The sequence below is a fragment of the Artibeus jamaicensis genome, unplaced genomic scaffold, assembly GCF_021234435.1.
Source record: "Artibeus jamaicensis isolate MK-2021 breed Jamaican fruit bat unplaced genomic scaffold, CSHL_Jam_final scaffold_1964, whole genome shotgun sequence".
Classification (NCBI taxonomy): domain Eukaryota; kingdom Metazoa; phylum Chordata; class Mammalia; order Chiroptera; family Phyllostomidae; genus Artibeus; species Artibeus jamaicensis.
This window is the reverse complement of record NW_026522030.1, coordinates 42,277,596-42,294,748: the sequence shown is the minus strand read 5'-3', so window position 1 is coordinate 42,294,748 and position 17,153 is coordinate 42,277,596. Positions and strand designations below refer to the sequence as shown.

Sequence of the window (17,153 nt, the reverse complement as noted above, 5' to 3'; positions counted from 1 at the left end):
AAAGCTTCAAAACACTTGAAATATTTTCTTTTTCTCCCTTTATGTAATACTTTTTGCAAACTGATGTGGTAAATATTAGGGTTTGCTGGAGCATCTAGTACTAATTTAAAAGGTGCACTGGGAGCAGAAGCCACAGGGTGACACCAGGCAAACCATGTGTCCAACTGCAAACGAGACTGAAGAAGAAACAGAATAGGCGGCCTCAGTGCCCTTCTACAGCCTTTCTGTTTGAGTCTCTCTCTTTTTCTTCCGACTTTGTTCTGCTTCCCCACCCCAGACAACACTTTCTGTTACCTTCCCAATCTAAACCTTAAAATTAGATTTTACTCTTCCACTCTTTTAAGGATGCAGCTGCCACAGTTTGGTTCATCAAAAGCAAGCCCTTTCTTTCTTCTTCTTTTATTTATTTTATTTCTTCCTTTAAAAAAATCTTATCAGACTGTACATTTTCAACCTGAGAATAGTTTAATGATGCCTAGAATGTTACTTCTTCGAGTGCAATCTTCATTCAACATGTAGAGCACTGTCACCTTGAAGACTGTTAGAAATGCAGAGTCTCAGGCCTCACTCCACTCCCACTGAGTCAGAATCTGCATTTTAACAAGATACCCGGGTTTCTCGTGAGTACACAAAGCTGGGAGGTGCTGTCCCAGAAGGGCACTTCGAAATCCCAGCTGAATACGTGAGTCAGACTTCTCGCCTCTTCTCAAGTATGCGAGGTGGCCCTTGGCCCTTGGCTGTTCCTTTGGCCCCTTTTGTGTCACAGAAGCAGTCATTTATTTACACCTTTTGCAGGTATGTCCATGAGACAAGTGGGCTTGAATTCTTGCACTCATTATGGAAGTCAGCTTGGCTATATCCATGGCATCAGAACTATTTGGCGACCTTTCCACCAGTGTCTTTCACCCCTGTTGTCTTTGGGCTGTACATGGAAGATTTAACCTAGCATATAATTCATCACTCATTGCCTGGTGCTGCTGAGAATATCACAGCATCAGCCATCACTAATGGGATTAATTGGTCTTGATTGATGAAATTGTAAAAGCGTATACTTCCAAGGGTCATAAACACTGAGCCTTAATTGAAATCAAATGTATATTTTAAAAAAGCATGTCCAGCATCATAGGCTCCTTTCTGTTCAGGTTTTGTTGACTTTAGTGATGATACAGAAACCTGAGCAGGAAAGGTTTGCTGTTATTACTACTTTGAGTATGAATTTGTGCTTGCAGCTCTCTAAGTAGCTGATTAGGGGAGGGAGTAATATTCTACTTGATTATTGGTTACACATATGGAATAAATCCTATTTTAATGGTGTCTAATGAGCCTTTCATTTTCAGAACCTTACACAAAAGCTTCTAATAGAAAGGGAAGGTAATATTTCAAAGGTCATGTTAATGCCACTTAATGTCAACAACCTGTAATCAAGCCAATATATATAGATGGTGATTACAGTTCAGTCATGATCCTTTAAACATGAAATAATCTCCTAAATTAGCTAAGTGATGCAAGCTAGGGTTCTCTAGGTTTGAGGCAACTTATACTTTTTAATTAAAGTTGGTTACTTAAAAATAGCCACAGAGTTAAAGAGAGATTTCTCAGAGTAAGGCTTCCTGCAATGCAGTATTTTCAAAACCCGTGAGATTTAACGTCCTTTCCCTTACAGTTTCATGTTTTGTTCTCTGTGTCTGTAAAGCCACTGAAATGTGCAAATGGAAAATGACGTCTCCTCTCCAGTGCTTTTTCTCAAAAAGGGAATATAATGGGCACTAGAAATGGGGGATGTTTCGTTAGTCAGGAGGCCATGGAGGGAGCTTGTAGTCAATGTGCCTGGCGGCAGATAAGTCATGGGGAGTTACAGAATCTCGAGTATGGGGTGGGCGTTTGGAGGTGGTGTCCCACTCGCACAGGTGGAGGTCGCCTTGCGGTGCCCTGGCCCGGAGTTCCTTTCCAGTCTAGGCCTGCTGCTAGTCCACGTGACTCTCATCCCAATTAAAAACGGGTCAACTGTGAGAGATACTTTGCTTCTGTCAGGAGATTTTCTTAAGAAAATCAACAAAGATTACAATAAATGGCATTCCTGAAGTCACCGGCAACTGTAGCATCAATCAGGATCTTCTGTAGGGCTTGTCAACTCTCAGATGTGGGGTCCCTAGCCCCAGGGTTTTGTTCTGTAAGCCTGGGGTAGGCCAGAGAGTTGGTATTTCTGATCAGTTCCCAGGGCATGGTGATGATGCCGGTCCGGGTGCCACATCTTTGAGAATCACTGCTCAAGGTTCATCAGCTTATGACCTCCCGAGACTTTGGTTCTGCCCACACTGACTTTGCTTCCATCTTCCCATAGGTGAAGGTTGCATTTTATTCATCTTGTTCCTCCCAGTGCTGAACACCCAGTGCCATATTCATAGGACCTACTCAGTATTCTGGGGGGGGGGGGGGTGGAATCCTATTTAGATGAAACGACGGACGTAGCTCAGACTCCTCTCCCACCATCACTCCCCTGCCACAGCACCAGCCTGCATTTGTTCCTCTTCTGTGTTCTGTTTCTCCTCCTTCTGCCATCTTGTTGGATCCTGAGACTTTGTCGTTTTTCTGTTGTTTTCTCGTTTAGGGCCTGTGCTTGAACTGCAGGCAACCTCAGGCCTGTTCATCTCATTGTGCGTCACTGGGGCCTGGGGGCCTGGTGCCACAGCCAGTCCAGGTAGGAGAGGGCTGAAGACTAGGATATTGGTCAATTTTTTTGTGGCAGGGTTGATTGGTAGCAGTGACATGAGCAGTTGGGTGGCAATTTGAACCCTAAATCTTAGGACGGACCTTGCGCTTTTGGAGCCCAGTAAAGAAGCATTTGTTGGAACCAAGAAAATACACTTCCCTAGGTTTAGATGTTCATTAAAGATTTGTAAAATGTAAAAAAAAAAATAGTATTAAGGAAAGGAGGTATCCATTTTCCCAAGTATCCAAAGCATTCAGTTTTGGTATTTTGTAACTAATCTTTTGTAGTTCTACCTAAATATTAGTTTATTTTTAATTAATTTGCATGTAATTGAACTTATATAATTCAAGAGGTAAAATTGCCTGAGGGAGAGGAAATTCTTGTGTTGAATTAGAGGGTTATCTCCATAATGAAAGATAATGATTTGTTCCAAATTTTTTGCTTTCAAGTTTCTTCCAGACACTAGTAGAGAGGTGAATAGCACCTCTTCCTCTGGCCGAACTCTTAGTGTGGCAAGTTCAGTCAGAGGTGCTGCCCCCCACACACCTGAGAGGTTGGATGTGAGGTCTCCCCACCTGGCCATTTGTCAGTTCTACAGTGCCTGATTTTACTAGTTTTGAGTTCATGGTTATTCCAAGTGAGTTTCTTATGAGACTGACGCGCTACCTACTGCGCTAACAAGGCACCTCCAAGTGAGTTTCTTAAATAAGAGTGAGCATGAAGTGTATATTGAGCAATTGAGTACACATTTAGCCTTTCTTTTGCCTTTATCCATACAACCTTTTCACTCTTAATCTTTTCCCTTGAAAATATCTTTATGCTAGTACAAGTAATACAAATTACGTTGTCTTCTGGCCTTTCCTGTTATAGAGGAAACATCTGAAATCAGCTGGATTTTCATGATTTATAGATAATCTTTGCTGTCAGTTTTACTGTGAGTGCTCATACTTTCCTCTATCTTTGCTATTTAAAAATGGTCAGGTTATTCTGAGATGTAGTTCACTTTTCACTGACTTGCTTGGAATGTAGCAAGCCCTCTTGATCTTTGATCATTGCTTTTATTAGCAGCAATAATAGCAATAGTTGACTTTTAATTCGACATTTAACTGGACATTTACTTGGACATTTAACTAGAGAGACACTAGCCTCTATCCAGTTTGTGTCTGATCCAGTGGACAGTTTGAATTAGCTCTAGGACATGTCTGAGAGCCCTCTAATCACTGTATGGGGACTTGTTAGTCCAATACTCACAAAAAACCTCGTGAATCTATTCTCAAGTAGCTCTCCAGTCCTGAGTTAGTGCCAAAACAATGCAACCTTCTCTCTTACTGAGATGTGCAGACTGTGGAAGGGAGTGGGTGCTGGGGCCTACCCAGGCCTGGGTATTCACCCCTGGAACTGGCCCCAGAGTGGTGTCCACCCTGCGAAAGACCTTTGCTATGAAATAGGCTACAGACTTGATGTGTTTAAAACCACAGGCTCATTTTAGACCTAAGTGTGGTCCACCAAGTGATTCCAAGTAAAATAATCTGAGCTCCAGGAGCTTGCTCTAAGTCATCATTCAAAGAGAACCTTAAAAACAGAGATTTGGTCAGCAGAGGCCTCTTAGCTATAAATTGGGGGTTAACTTTGAGCCCCTTTATTCTCAGATTTGGGACCCAGTTGAAAATCTGTGGAAATAAGCCACTTAATTCCTCTTTCCCTGCAGCAACATAGCATTATTTCTTTCACGCTGATGAAAAAGGAGTTGGCTTCATCAGCAGTCGTCTTCTGTTCGGGCTAAATTTATTTTTTTTGTGAAATAGAAATCAGGAAAACACCAAAATTATTTTAAGCAAAATATCAAAATTGAAATAAACCAACATATGTCTGGGAAACATGTATAACTCTCAATCAAAAATAAGTACAACTTTCATAAGTTTCTTAAAATAGTTCAGTATGCAAAATGTGGACAACTTAAATAGATGGCGTTATGGCATGTTTGGCTCCTCCTTCTCCTTAGTTCATCCTTTACTTAACCATAGAAATCTGAGTAACTAAAACCTGGCCAGCTCTGGATCATCCATCCCTTCATGAACAATGGACTCCATCATCTATTATAATAAGCAAGAGAACCAAGGAGTCTTATGAAAACTCTTGAAGTAAGGTTAGGTTAGACCTGGTAATTGTGAATGGAAACCATCCTGTACTTACCTGCTTTACTTAGATTCTGTCCTGTCCACTCCCCTCCTCTCATACACATTCCTCTCTAAGAAGTGAGGTTTCTTCATTGCTTGAAACATACTATGCTTTGTTCTGGTTGGTTTTTTCCATATTCATAAGTTTCACTTTCAGTGAGAACTCAATGGTATTAAAACTGTCAAAGTGACAAATATTCTGTGGCTTAGCGCCAATGAGAGTTGGAGGATAAATGCCATCTCACCTTTATGCTCCATTTATAGTCCTTCTTGAACACATTCCTTTATTGGTTTATCATTTTGAGGATTGGAATCACTTTGACCAGCTGATATTTTGCCCACAGCAGGCATTATGTAAAAATTACCATCAGTAAATATTATTGATAAACAGATGAAGTACTTCTTGAAATTGTCAGTCTTTAATTTTCAATTCTTCTTGAATGAGGTAACCAAATTTCTTTTAAAATATATAAATAAATAACACCATCACTTTGTTTGGAAAATGATTTAGCATTAAATGATTTGTTTTTCAGTACCTTTTTGGAAGAATCTTTAAAAACTTTATCTTATTAGGCTTGGCATCACCCTGGACAAGTTTGACCTTCTGTTAGTTGGAAAACCCCTTAAAGTAAAGATAAGCAAGTCTATGATCATAATAATTCAATGACACATGCCTTTTTCTTCTTGAACTCTTGGATCTTCAATTCGCTTTTTTCTCATGCACCACTCTGATTTTTCTTATTAGTTTATTAGTTGTGAAAAGTTTCTTCCTTCTTGGTTTTTTCGATGTAAACCAATTTGGAAATGGAAAAGTGTGTTAATTTTTTAATAAATCTTTAAGACACACATTACTGTATTTTTATTAACTGAGCCAGATGGCTCACAGTGAATTTGCTCTGACATAAGTAATCACAGGAATCAGTTTGGGACCCAAATCTGGTGCAGAAAGTTGCACGTATATTCAATGGAAAAATGCAATTCACATAAATATGTCGATATATTTAGAAGTAATATTTCCTACTGTTTGGATTTTATTTTATTTTTTGTTTTAAGACTAAATGCAACCTATGAACATTTTTTTCTACCCCTCAAATGCAAACATCAAGGTCCTTCTCAATAACCCAAAATCGTTTTCTTTTGTTTGTTGCAGTTTGAAGGTTGCAAGAAGGCATTTTCGAGGCTTGAAAATCTCAAGATTCACTTGCGGAGCCACACTGGAGAGAAGCCATATTTGTGCCAGCACCCAGGCTGTCAGAAGGCGTTCAGTAACTCCAGTGACCGCGCCAAACACCAGAGGACGCATTTGGACACTGTAAGAATGGCAGGCGCTTTCCAACTTTCAGCTTGAAGCCCGGTGTGAGGAAGTGCCCTTTTGGTAGTGGGATGGTGAAGGTGTTTGCTTTATGGTCTGCAGGTTATAGGGGCCATGCCAAGGGCAGCAACGGAAGCTGGTAAAGGGCCAGAGGGGCCCTGTTCGACTCTCTCCTCATTTTTCTGTAGTCGTGAGTATCCTAAATGCTACAGCTGCCTGGGACAAAGGGGTTCTTTGGTAACAGCTGTGTACCAAGCAGAAGCAGTTTATGGACTGTGCTATAGCAGATTTTAGTGCAGAGAATGACTACTACAGATTAGGCATTAAAATAAGTATTCAAATATCAAGATATACTGAGGTACACAATATACAGGGTGGGGCAAAAGGAGGTTTACCTTTGTGAGTAGGCAAAACAGAACTTATTCCTATATTATTATTTATTAATTATTGTATTATTTTCCAAGTGAACAACTATAAACCTTCTTTTGTTTTGTTTATTTTTTTACTCTGATTCTTTTCTTCTGGGCATAAAAGTGTGGAGAGAGGCTGGCATGATTTTTTAAAGTAAACCTGGCCTTTTGCTTTAGAAACCAACTGGTGTTTTCACCCTTAAGTAATATGAAAAGAATCAGCAACTCTTTCCCCAGGGGTCAGTTGCATCAGGCTTTCTCTGTGTTAATAGCCATATAGCCATTGATGTAAATTCTGTGAGAACAATTGATTTTCATTATCACAAACCTTAACTGTCTTAGAGCTGTAACATTTTGTTCATTTGCAAATGTCTTTTCTATGACTCTTTTATTTTCTCAATTATGTTGATTGTTCTGTGCATTTCTCAGGTTTTGATGCCATTTTCCTTCTATGAGGTCAGGTAGACTATATATGTCCCAGTAATTTCACTTCACTTAAGAAAGCCATCAGGATAAGCACATTATACACATCGCAGCTCTCTTCTCCCACATTCTTGCAAATAATGTATTCATGACAGTACTTTTTCAGTGTTAACATTCTGATGTCTATTATTAAACTACATCAGAATTTGAATTTTGAAAAGATACTGTTATTTCTACACACCTTCTCATGCATATTTAATTTTCTTCTGATGTTATAGTTGACATATTTATTAAATTTTATATTAATCTCTATTAGTCATATTGATAGCAGTCATTTTAACTATATGTCATGCAACCTTTCTAAACAGAATTATATCCTAATATGCACGGTTGGTTTGCCCAGTAAATACCTGAGAGATGATTAGAGTAATATGGCTGTAAGACGGGCCCTTCCTGCTCCAGCTGAATCGAATTCAGTGATTTTAGGACAGAATAGAATATTAAATGAATAAATTTGGTGAATAGCAGTATCTTCTAAAGGTAAAAATAGGAAAAAAAGAATAAATTATGTTAAAAATGCCCTATTTTGTATGTCTAAAATGGTCTTGGTAAAATCCAATAAATTTTTCAATTTATCATTGAACTTTATCATGGAAGAATGAACATTCATGAGACAAGATTGTCTTGAGAAATTGCTTCTACTCTAGCTAGTTATCTGTAGTTTGAAAGAACTATTGTGAGGCTAAGTGTTACGGCTCTACAATACCCTTTTTTGCTTAGAGCTAATTTTAGCTAATCAACTAAGAGCATTTTCTAAAAGCATTTTGGAATTTAAAAAATACCCCTTTTTAAAGCTTTTGTAGGAAGCTACCTAAGATAATCATTTTATGATTTACTTCAGTGCAGTAGCTGTTGAAACTCAGCTATTTTTTTTTGGAAAAATTACTGCTCTAGTACATCTTCTAAAATCATCATTGCTAAGATCCAAAGTATCTACTGTTTAAATTTTTATTGTGATTAACAAATTGGTAGGCTATTTTAGAATCATAGAAATCGAACATTTGTTTTAAAGAGCAAACTGTAGTTGCTTAAAGAATTGGTTATTTAAATTTAGGTGTTCATCCTCTTTCGATAAGTATTCCTTATGCTAATGTCATTGGAATTTTGGATAAAATACCTTTCTTCAACTAAATGGATTCTTTGCTTACAGGAAAATGGTTTTCCCATAACAATTACTGAGATCGTAATTCAAATCCTGAATAGTTTTCTTAATGCATCTTAATACCCAAACAGGGGAAGTAATTTTACAGTACAAAATAAAAGAGAGTGTAGATTCAGCCTTAAGCTGCACACATCATATATATCCCTCAGGAGCATGGGAGGAATCGGAGTAGCCAAAACTGCTGTTCTCCTCTGCTCAGGCAAGGGCTTATTCACGTAACCCAGGCTTAGCACTGGAACGCCTCCTCCACAACTAATAACATTAAAGTCTCTCTGACTGACTTTGCATGTGTCTGTTGTTTGAAACCTACTGTCTCCTACTTACTTTCTCCTGATTTTCCCTTTTAATTCTCCCCCTCTCTCTTTCTGAATCAGGTATCTTCTGAAACATTCCCAGTCTTTTCTGGACTTTTCTGCAGCTTCTTTATACCTGAACTCTTAAAGAATATGTGTTTCCTAGTTTCTGACAGTACCAAAGGTTGTTTTCAGGGGCACATAACTGTAAGTATGACTGGAGATGCTTACTAATAATTTCTATGTTAAAAAAAATGCCACATGAGGTTCCCAGTAAGAGTGCACTGTACACTAAGCTCTCAAAAATCATCAAAGACAGGCCATCTCTTTGCTTCTTGAAAGTTTACTCTCCTTTTTGCCTTGATGCAAACTTACTGGGCTTTCTCATTAAAATGTTTATTACCCAACATTTCACATCAGTTCGTAAGAGCTCATGCTCTGAAGTTGGTGGTCTTTGAGTAAACCTCCCCAGTTACCTTTCTTTTAATCACAGCTGTTTCTTTCTTTCTCATTTAGAAACCTTACGCTTGTCAAATTCCAGGATGCACCAAGCGCTACACAGACCCAAGTTCCCTGAGAAAGCATGTGAAGGCACATTCTTCCAAAGATCAACAAGCAAGGAAAAAGGTAATTAAAAAAAAGAAGTTTCCCAGCCAGAAAAAGCATTTGAATTCTTTCAGTACTGGGCACTTCTGCAGGGCATTGGGAATTCTTACTCTTCTCAAGGTGTAATGTGTTTTAGACTCTTTGATGAGAGAAGTCTTCCATGCAGCACAGGCATATGTGTTTTATTGTGCGTTATTGCTCTTCCCAGATGATTGTTTTTTATAGGACCCTCCACCAGCCAAAAGATTGATGCCCTGAAGGCTCAAATGATGCCGAGCATTTTTTAGCAATAAAGTATTTTTAATTGAGGTGTGTACATTGTTTTTTCAGACATAATGCCACTGCACACTTAATAAACTATACTATAATAGAAACTCTTCTATGCATTAAGAAACCAAAAAAATTTCTGTGACTCACTTTTTATGCTCTATTCGCCTTAGTGCAGTGCTCTGGAACCAAACTGAAATGTCTCTGAGGTGTGCCTGTGTTAGCAAGGCTATGGTTTGCATGGTTGATGTGGCCAGATACGAATTTCTGAGGAGGGCTTATATCATAGGAATCAGAGAAAATTAAGTGTAAGTCAGCTAAATAGGGAAGTAACAAAAGGCTTTTATGGAAATTAAGTCAAAATAATGAGAAAATTCAATTGGGAAAGAGAGCACAACAGAAATCCTTCCTGGAGATAAATGCTTTTTCATAAAATATCAGTTGACTAAAATTTTAGCTCTGATGAAAAGGGTAGGGGAATTTCTAGGATGAGTAAGAACAGAAGCATTCCTCCCATTAATATAGAAAAAAATATTTCTTAATAGGCACTGTGTATGAAAATCTAAGAAAGGAATTAAAGCAAAAATTAACATCAATAAGGGATTAATGCATCTTTCAAAGTTTATGGAAATCATAGTATCTAAGACTTGAAAGAAATGTTAGTGATGACCAGCCAACCCACCTGACCTGATCTTCTGACCTCATAAGATCCCAGCGAGTGATCGGCCATGCTGTGCTTCAGCTCCCCAGAGAGGAGGGGCTCACCACCTTATGAGGCATTTCCTACTAACTGAGTTTGTAAACTTTTGGACCAACACCTATCTTCTTTTTTTTATGCCTTGAAAATTAAAGGTGTTTTTTTTTAACTTTTTTTTATTGTCATGCAAGTACAGTTTTCTGCCTTTTCCCCCTGGCAACCAACATTTATCTTCTGACTGTAGCAGTAAATATGTTGACTTGACCTTGGCTGTTTGACTACTTATTTCATTTGTGTTCAGCTGGGCACCTGTGTTAAGGACCCTTCATTACAAATTTAAGGGAAGTTTAAGACAACTTATTTCAAGTGATTGAACCCCGTGACCATGGTTTTCAAGTCACTGTGACTTCTAGCTAACTGGAATTTATATTCTTTCATGGTTTATAGGTATTTAACACTTTTATTGTGGGAAATGCTCTGTAGTCCTTTCATTACATGAGCTTTTTCTTCCTTGAGAGGTATTAGCACAAAACTGGTTAAGGGCTTATATATGGAAATAATTTGACCTCTTCCCTGTGAGTTAGAAAAATGCCTAGTTAGATGGATGTGATAGGTATTCTTAATTCTACACAAACCCACTTGTAAGCCAATTGTTAAAATCATTTATTTTTTTCTATATAAATATAGGTAAGTCTCTTTAATGAGAATCACAGTAAATTGATAACAGATAATCATTATTAATAGATACTATATTTAACCATAATAGATGATCACTTGACATGGATTGGGTATGTTCTTTTATTTAAAAAGAGCAAAGGAACTGCTAAGTCAATTGTAATATAAATGCAGTTGTAAGGAGATGTTTAATGCGGTGTTCTTAAAATAATGCACCATGGTTGCATACTGTTAACATTCAAAGACCAGACTGTCTAATGCCTTGTCTGGTATATCTCATAAACTTTTCATGATAAATTGTGTTTGTTAAAACAAAAAAAGAAAAACCATTTTGCTGAGAGTTCCTGCCCGAATATAACTGTTCTTCAGGTCATATTTACGTTTTTGGCAAATCTGTCATAAGATTGGACAGCACCTTGCTAGATAGAAACAGTTGTCGTGGACGTGTTCAGACCAGTGAGCTGCAGTGTGGCACTGATGGTAGGTCCGGAAATGCAGCGTGTGTTTTCGGGACTTGTCAATGGTTTCTGTTGTTCAAACACAGAGTGTTTCCACATCTGTGTAATGGGAGAGCAGTGTGAGTGTGTGAAAGGTTCTTAAAGCACTAATTTAAAACATAAATCAGGCTTTGAGATTTAAAAAACGTAAAATTACAGACGATTTGGAGATAACCTTCAATAAAGAGGTAGTTTAGATATCAAGGAAGAGTATTATAATCTAATGCCAAGTATTTCAGCATTCTCTTGACTTTATCTTATGTAAAATAAGGTTTCATCTGTCCAGTAATCAAGCTTCTACTGTTCATTCTGTTTTCTGCAAACCACTGAACTGGATTTGGCCAACTTTCATTGCCTGGTCCTCGGTGACAAGTTTACTGAGTGTGCCTTCTGAATCTTAGCCTGCCTTTTTAATCCGAAGATTTAAAAAACCCTTTATAGGTCCGTGATGGATTAATTTATGGAAATTAAAATGATGACAGTTGTCCCGTCCAATAGGAAGAGGAAATGTCCCTGCCAGGAGAAGCAGCGTTAATCAGCCTGAAATCAAGTCAGGCCGTGTTCTCCAACCCTGTGCTGGTGTACCAGCGTGAGATATTTACCCTGGTACAAAGTTGTTACTGGACCTTGGAGAGAGTCTAATTGCTAACTCACATCAGGGCTTGGTATCTGAAATATTTCCTGGCAGCAATAGTAAAAAAAAGTAAGAAACAATAAACCTTTTAAGGCAGAATTAAGATTATTTACGACTTTAATTAAAATTTGAAAACTGGCATCGTTTCAAAAAAGCCTTTACAAAAATGTGAATTCATCAAAAATAACCATAAAAATTCCAAGGTGATAAAGGCACAGTGGAGTAATGGTCCCAGCCCTAGGGAATTGTTTTGTTGAAAAGAATAAAACCCTTTTCTGTCACACCCTGTTAGTCATGGACTCATTTAATATACCCTGCCTGCCTCTAATCCTTTTTTTAACCCCTCATCCCCCCCAGACACTAAATGACATTATTTTAGTCTTAACATTGCCGGCTTTATGAGGCCCTACTCTGAAGTCAGGGCCGGTGACAAGCCACCTTCTGCTGTAAGACAGATGTTTATTAGGAGGGACAGAGATCTCATAAGCGGTGCCTGGGCCATGGGCACGTGGCCCTTTCCCACACCTGTTGGGTCCTACTGAAAACCAAGAACCTGAAATTGCAGCTAAATATTATTTAAGCTATAAAAAAAAAGAAGAGGGGAAAAACCCTTTCTACAGAGGACTTGGGGTAATTTGGCTTACTGCTTGCAAAGAGTAACTTTCTGTGTAATGCATGCATGCACACCCACACATCCCATCAGCTGACGTACAGACTTCTTCCATGGAATGTGCTTTGCAGATGCTGAGTTCATTAAATAGAGGGCTACACAGATAAATGAGTAGCAAAAATATTCAAGCCACCAGCTCTGGTCTCCAGTGAGCACCCAGTCTAGCCTGCAGAGCAACAGGCAGAGTCTGTCCTTCAGTTCTCTCCGATGATGAGTCGGGAAGTAAGAGAAAATGAAGACAATAAGCCACTTGGCAATTTTTTCAAGGCTGTGAACTTTATCAGAATTTTTCATTTTCACCTCGGAAGTACTGTAAGTTGGAGGGTTTCCTTCCACTCTGGCCTGCTATCAAAGTGGACTTTTTAAAAAGTGAATGCAGAGAATGCGGGGCCAAAAGTTAGAGATGGCGCGAATCTTTCATCCAGTTCACACTTCCTCAAGGACTCCAGACGTTGGGTTTGATTTGCTAAATGCTTGGTAAACATTCACCTTTGACCCACTATGGTTGATGACTTTCAATTGTGGGACCTCAAAACAAGCTGTTAAAAAAACAAGCACAGCTTTTAAAATGTGTGAATGCAACATGTATTTATATTTTCTACTTAGAGAATAGCTATAAATGGCTTTCTGGCTGAAGTAGAGCAGCTTATCTAACATACCTCTGTTCATGTAGGACTGGCAATTTTTTGGAATCTGTTCAGAGCCATATATTCTCAAAACTGTAAACAATTTCATTAAGTGCCACAGAGGTTCACTTTGCATTGTGCAGTTGTTGGAATCTTAAAAAATAATGTGAAAGTATACAGTTTCCCCCAAATGGAAGCATGTATTAGAAGAGCCAGTGAGGCTCACTTTTCTCTCGGTAGTTTTCTGTTATCATCTGCATGGTAGACAGCATGCACAAATGGTGCGTAATCAGAAGCCTTCCCAGATGTTGGCAGTCCCCTTCCTTCCTTCTCTGCTCAGGAATAAACTAAAATCATTCCAACTCTTAAGGGAATGTCAGTTAATAGGGACATATCATTTCAAAATGAGCTAGCCCCCCTCCCATTTAAGAGATCATATTAGAATTTGAGTAAGAGTTATGCTATTGCAGAAAGGATGTTAAAACAGAACTAATATGTTTGTTTTTGTCAAGCAAGTCACTTACTAATTTCTGTACTTCTTAACAGTTGTTGGTTACAAATTATTTGTACCATACCACAGAACGATGGTAAGGCACACTACCTTCCTGAATGTCCTGATACCTCAGTTAAGGCTAACTGATTTCAAGAAAAGCTCTGGGTATGCTTTTGTAAAGCAAGTATTTTTTGGGTTCAAAATAGTAATGCTAACTAATAATTAAATTTAACTGAAAAAAACAAGTCAAATTAACACTTGGTCTGTAGTACCAAACTGGAGTTTAGCCACTAGTCTAGAGGTTTCTATTTTCAGCAGGTCCAATATAATACCAGCTATGCCTTTGAGAGCGGTTTGATGCTACACATGGTGGGAGTTGTTTAAAGGGAACCAAGAACTCATATTTGGATGTGGGAAAGTGGTGGAGTAGGGGCAGCTGTCTGTGAGAGTGAGTAGTGAGAAAAAGCTTCAGGTCCTTTCTGGAGAGATCAGAGATGCTGGCCTCAGCCTTGCAGATACAAAAACATTAATGCTATCATCTCTGGGTCCAGTAGCCCAGTATCTCTTTTAGCTCTCAAAGCACCGTTGCCAAAGTGTGTTCTTTGGAATACACTCCACAGGATTTTATTTGGTATCATTTTAAAAATGTTTTCGTTGTCCTATAAATTTGAGAAATGCCAAGGTATATATCATTTAACACTTCCTTTCTTGCAAGAGTATGCAGAGCCTTGGATATACCGATATTCCAGAGGGAAGATCACATTAAGCACTGCTCAGAATTGCTTGGTCAACAAAACAATCTTCTCTTTTCTAGAGCATCTCATCAAACTACTCTTCCAATAAATTATTTGGGAAATGAAGTCTCAATCAATTTTACTTATTCCATTCAACAAATATATATTAAGCATGTACTGTGCGTCAGGCACTGCATTAGACCCATAGGTGTAAGTGTGTAGATGACAGACACGTTTTAGTCTTCATAGAGCCACATTGTCTTGGTGAAGTCCGGCAACAATAAAAAGATAAACAGAAAATAATTAACATAAATAAGGAAACAGTGAGGGAGTTGATACAGAGATTGCGGAGTGAGGTAAGGTTGATTACGAACACATTGGAATGTCTACTTTAAAAACGAAAAATATATTAGCTGCAAAATTATTTTTAAAATATTTTATTGATGGAAAGGGAAGGAGAAAGAGAAGGAGAGAAACATCAATGTGTGGTCACTTCTTGCACACCCCCTATTGGGGACCTGTCCTGCAACTCAGGCATGTGCCCTAGACTGGGAATCAAACTGGTGACCCTCTGGTTGGCAGGCCAGCACTCAATCCACTGAGCTACACTAGGCAGGGCCAGCTGCAAAATTATTAAAAGCACTGCTTGAGTCAAAACACTGTACCTTTCTGCTTGTTTTAAAATAATCTAGTACTACTAAGAGTATAGCAATAGATGTCAGGATCACCTTATCTTGTTACAATGCACTTATTTGCAGCCTGTCTCCAGTGATGGTGGTGTTAGAGGGGCCAGATGCTAGAGAGTGAAATGCATAGCTTACATCTTCCACCTAAGAAAATGACTCAGATGGTCAGCATTGGTGGTTCACAAGTGAGGCCCTGAACCAGCTCTGATTAGAAACAAGTAAGACCTGAACTTGCCTTTCTAAAGATTCACTCCAACAAGAGACACATGGAGACACTTGCTTTCAGTACAACAGGAGAAATGCTCTGATAACTTTGTGTAGAAAATGCTTTGGAACATGGGTTCTGAGAGTTTCTCTATGAATAGTAGAGATTCTTGAGCCTTAGGCTCTGTTGTTTGAAAGCGTGGGAGCATCCATGGGTTTTTAATTGTTCTCAGTTACATTACAGTACTTTGTATTGCATGGTAAAGTAGTTTTCTTTCTATTCCCCTGAAAATTCTTACTTGGGACAAAAATAGGGGTGTTTGGCAGAGCTCTGGCCAACTGTGTGAGGAATGGGGACCCCGTGACAGGTGCTTTAGTGAGCACTTCAGGTTGTGTAGTGCCTAGCACAGCTGCCTTATGGAAATAGTTCCTACATGATTGCTTTTATGATTGATTGACTGTCAGACAGAAGCCTTCTAAGCTTCTCATTGCCTTTTTCTTATTAGATTTTGTGGATTCTTGATGAAAATGATTTGGGAATAAAAGCATTTGGCTCAGACTCTCTGCTGCCTAAATATAATGTCCTAAAATATCATGACATAGCTCAGCATTGCCCTTCCCAGGCGTTCGCTCCTCATCTGCGCCTCTGAGATGCTGTTTCCCGTGCACAGTTCTCTCATGTCTTCCCTTTTCAGCTCAGTTGCATTTTGTCTTTGATATCCGGGGGCAATATTTTCCCATTTGTTGGTATCTTGGCTCTCTGAGCTGTGAAGATTTATTTTCAGGGTGACTTCACACATGGGTTTGGATAAGTCGAGTGTAAAAACTTATGGTGGATACTGGGCAGGTGGCTGTGTCTTGAAGTAGTGTTTGCATTGGACGTCAGGAGGTACAGCTGCTTTTAAGCCATGCCATGAATTGCTTTGTGACTTAGCTTAAGTTACATTCTCTGGTTTTTCCATTTCCCCATCTTACAGCTAGCTTGAAAGGTAAACACAGGGCCTCAGAGGTTAAAAGGTAGCTATTTCAGTAGAAAGTATTGTTATGTCACATACCTGCAGTCTAGGGCAGTGTATTGTGACTGACAACAGAACAACAGTGTCGTTGGAAATATTTTCTTTCCTGGGAACCAAATATTTTTGTAGGTGGAGTTATCGTTCAGTAATTACAATAGCCAGTCTTTCTGGGTTATGCAGACATTCAATGTTAGTGCAAAAAAAAAAAAAAAGATGCAAAGGAAGGAAAGAAAGCTGAGACCCAAATCCAAGGGAATTAAAATCAAACTTGAACCAGTGATACCTGGTTCTAGTCAGAGGTCATTAACTTGGTGTCCATGGATCATAAGAGGCAGTCCCCAGAAGGATGGATGGGTTTTAGGAAGCTCATGAAATTCCAGGCATTTATGTGCAAAATGTGTTTTTCTAGAGAAAGGCTCCATAGATTTCACTGACTCTCCAAAATGAAAATATTCTGGTGACTACCCCTCCCCCCCACAAAAAGACCAAAAACTCCCAGGAAAGGACACAAGGAAACTGGAAAGGGGTGAATATGTCTTTACTTTGACCGTAGTTAGTGGTGGTATCACAGGCGTTTGTGTTATGTCCAAACTCATCAGATTGTACGCACTAAATATATAGTCTTTTTGTATATCAGTTATACCTCAATAGAGTTGTTTAAAGACAAACAGGAAGACCACGTGAGCCAAAAGCAATGCAGGACTCCTTGTGACTGTTGTGCCTTAGTTATGATACTCAGAAAGACTTTCCCCAGCTAAGAAGAATCTATGCTTCTCATCACCTGAAGGATTGACTCCTACG

General features: G+C 38.8%; 1 protein-coding gene across 8 annotated transcripts in view; it reads left to right on the top strand.

The window, feature by feature from the left end:
* The window catches only part of GLIS3 (GLIS family zinc finger 3), a 665,074-nt gene that overhangs the window by 557,797 nt on the left and 90,124 nt on the right, over positions 1–17,153 (top strand). For all 8 annotated transcript variants that reach the window (XM_053656109.1, XM_053656110.1, XM_037148719.2 and 5 more), the window contains 2 exons: positions 6,038–6,199; positions 9,064–9,174. In XM_053656109.1, coding sequence (XP_053512084.1) covers positions 6,038–6,199; positions 9,064–9,174 — 273 coding nt within the window. The remainder of the gene's footprint in view (positions 1–6,037; positions 6,200–9,063; positions 9,175–17,153) is intronic.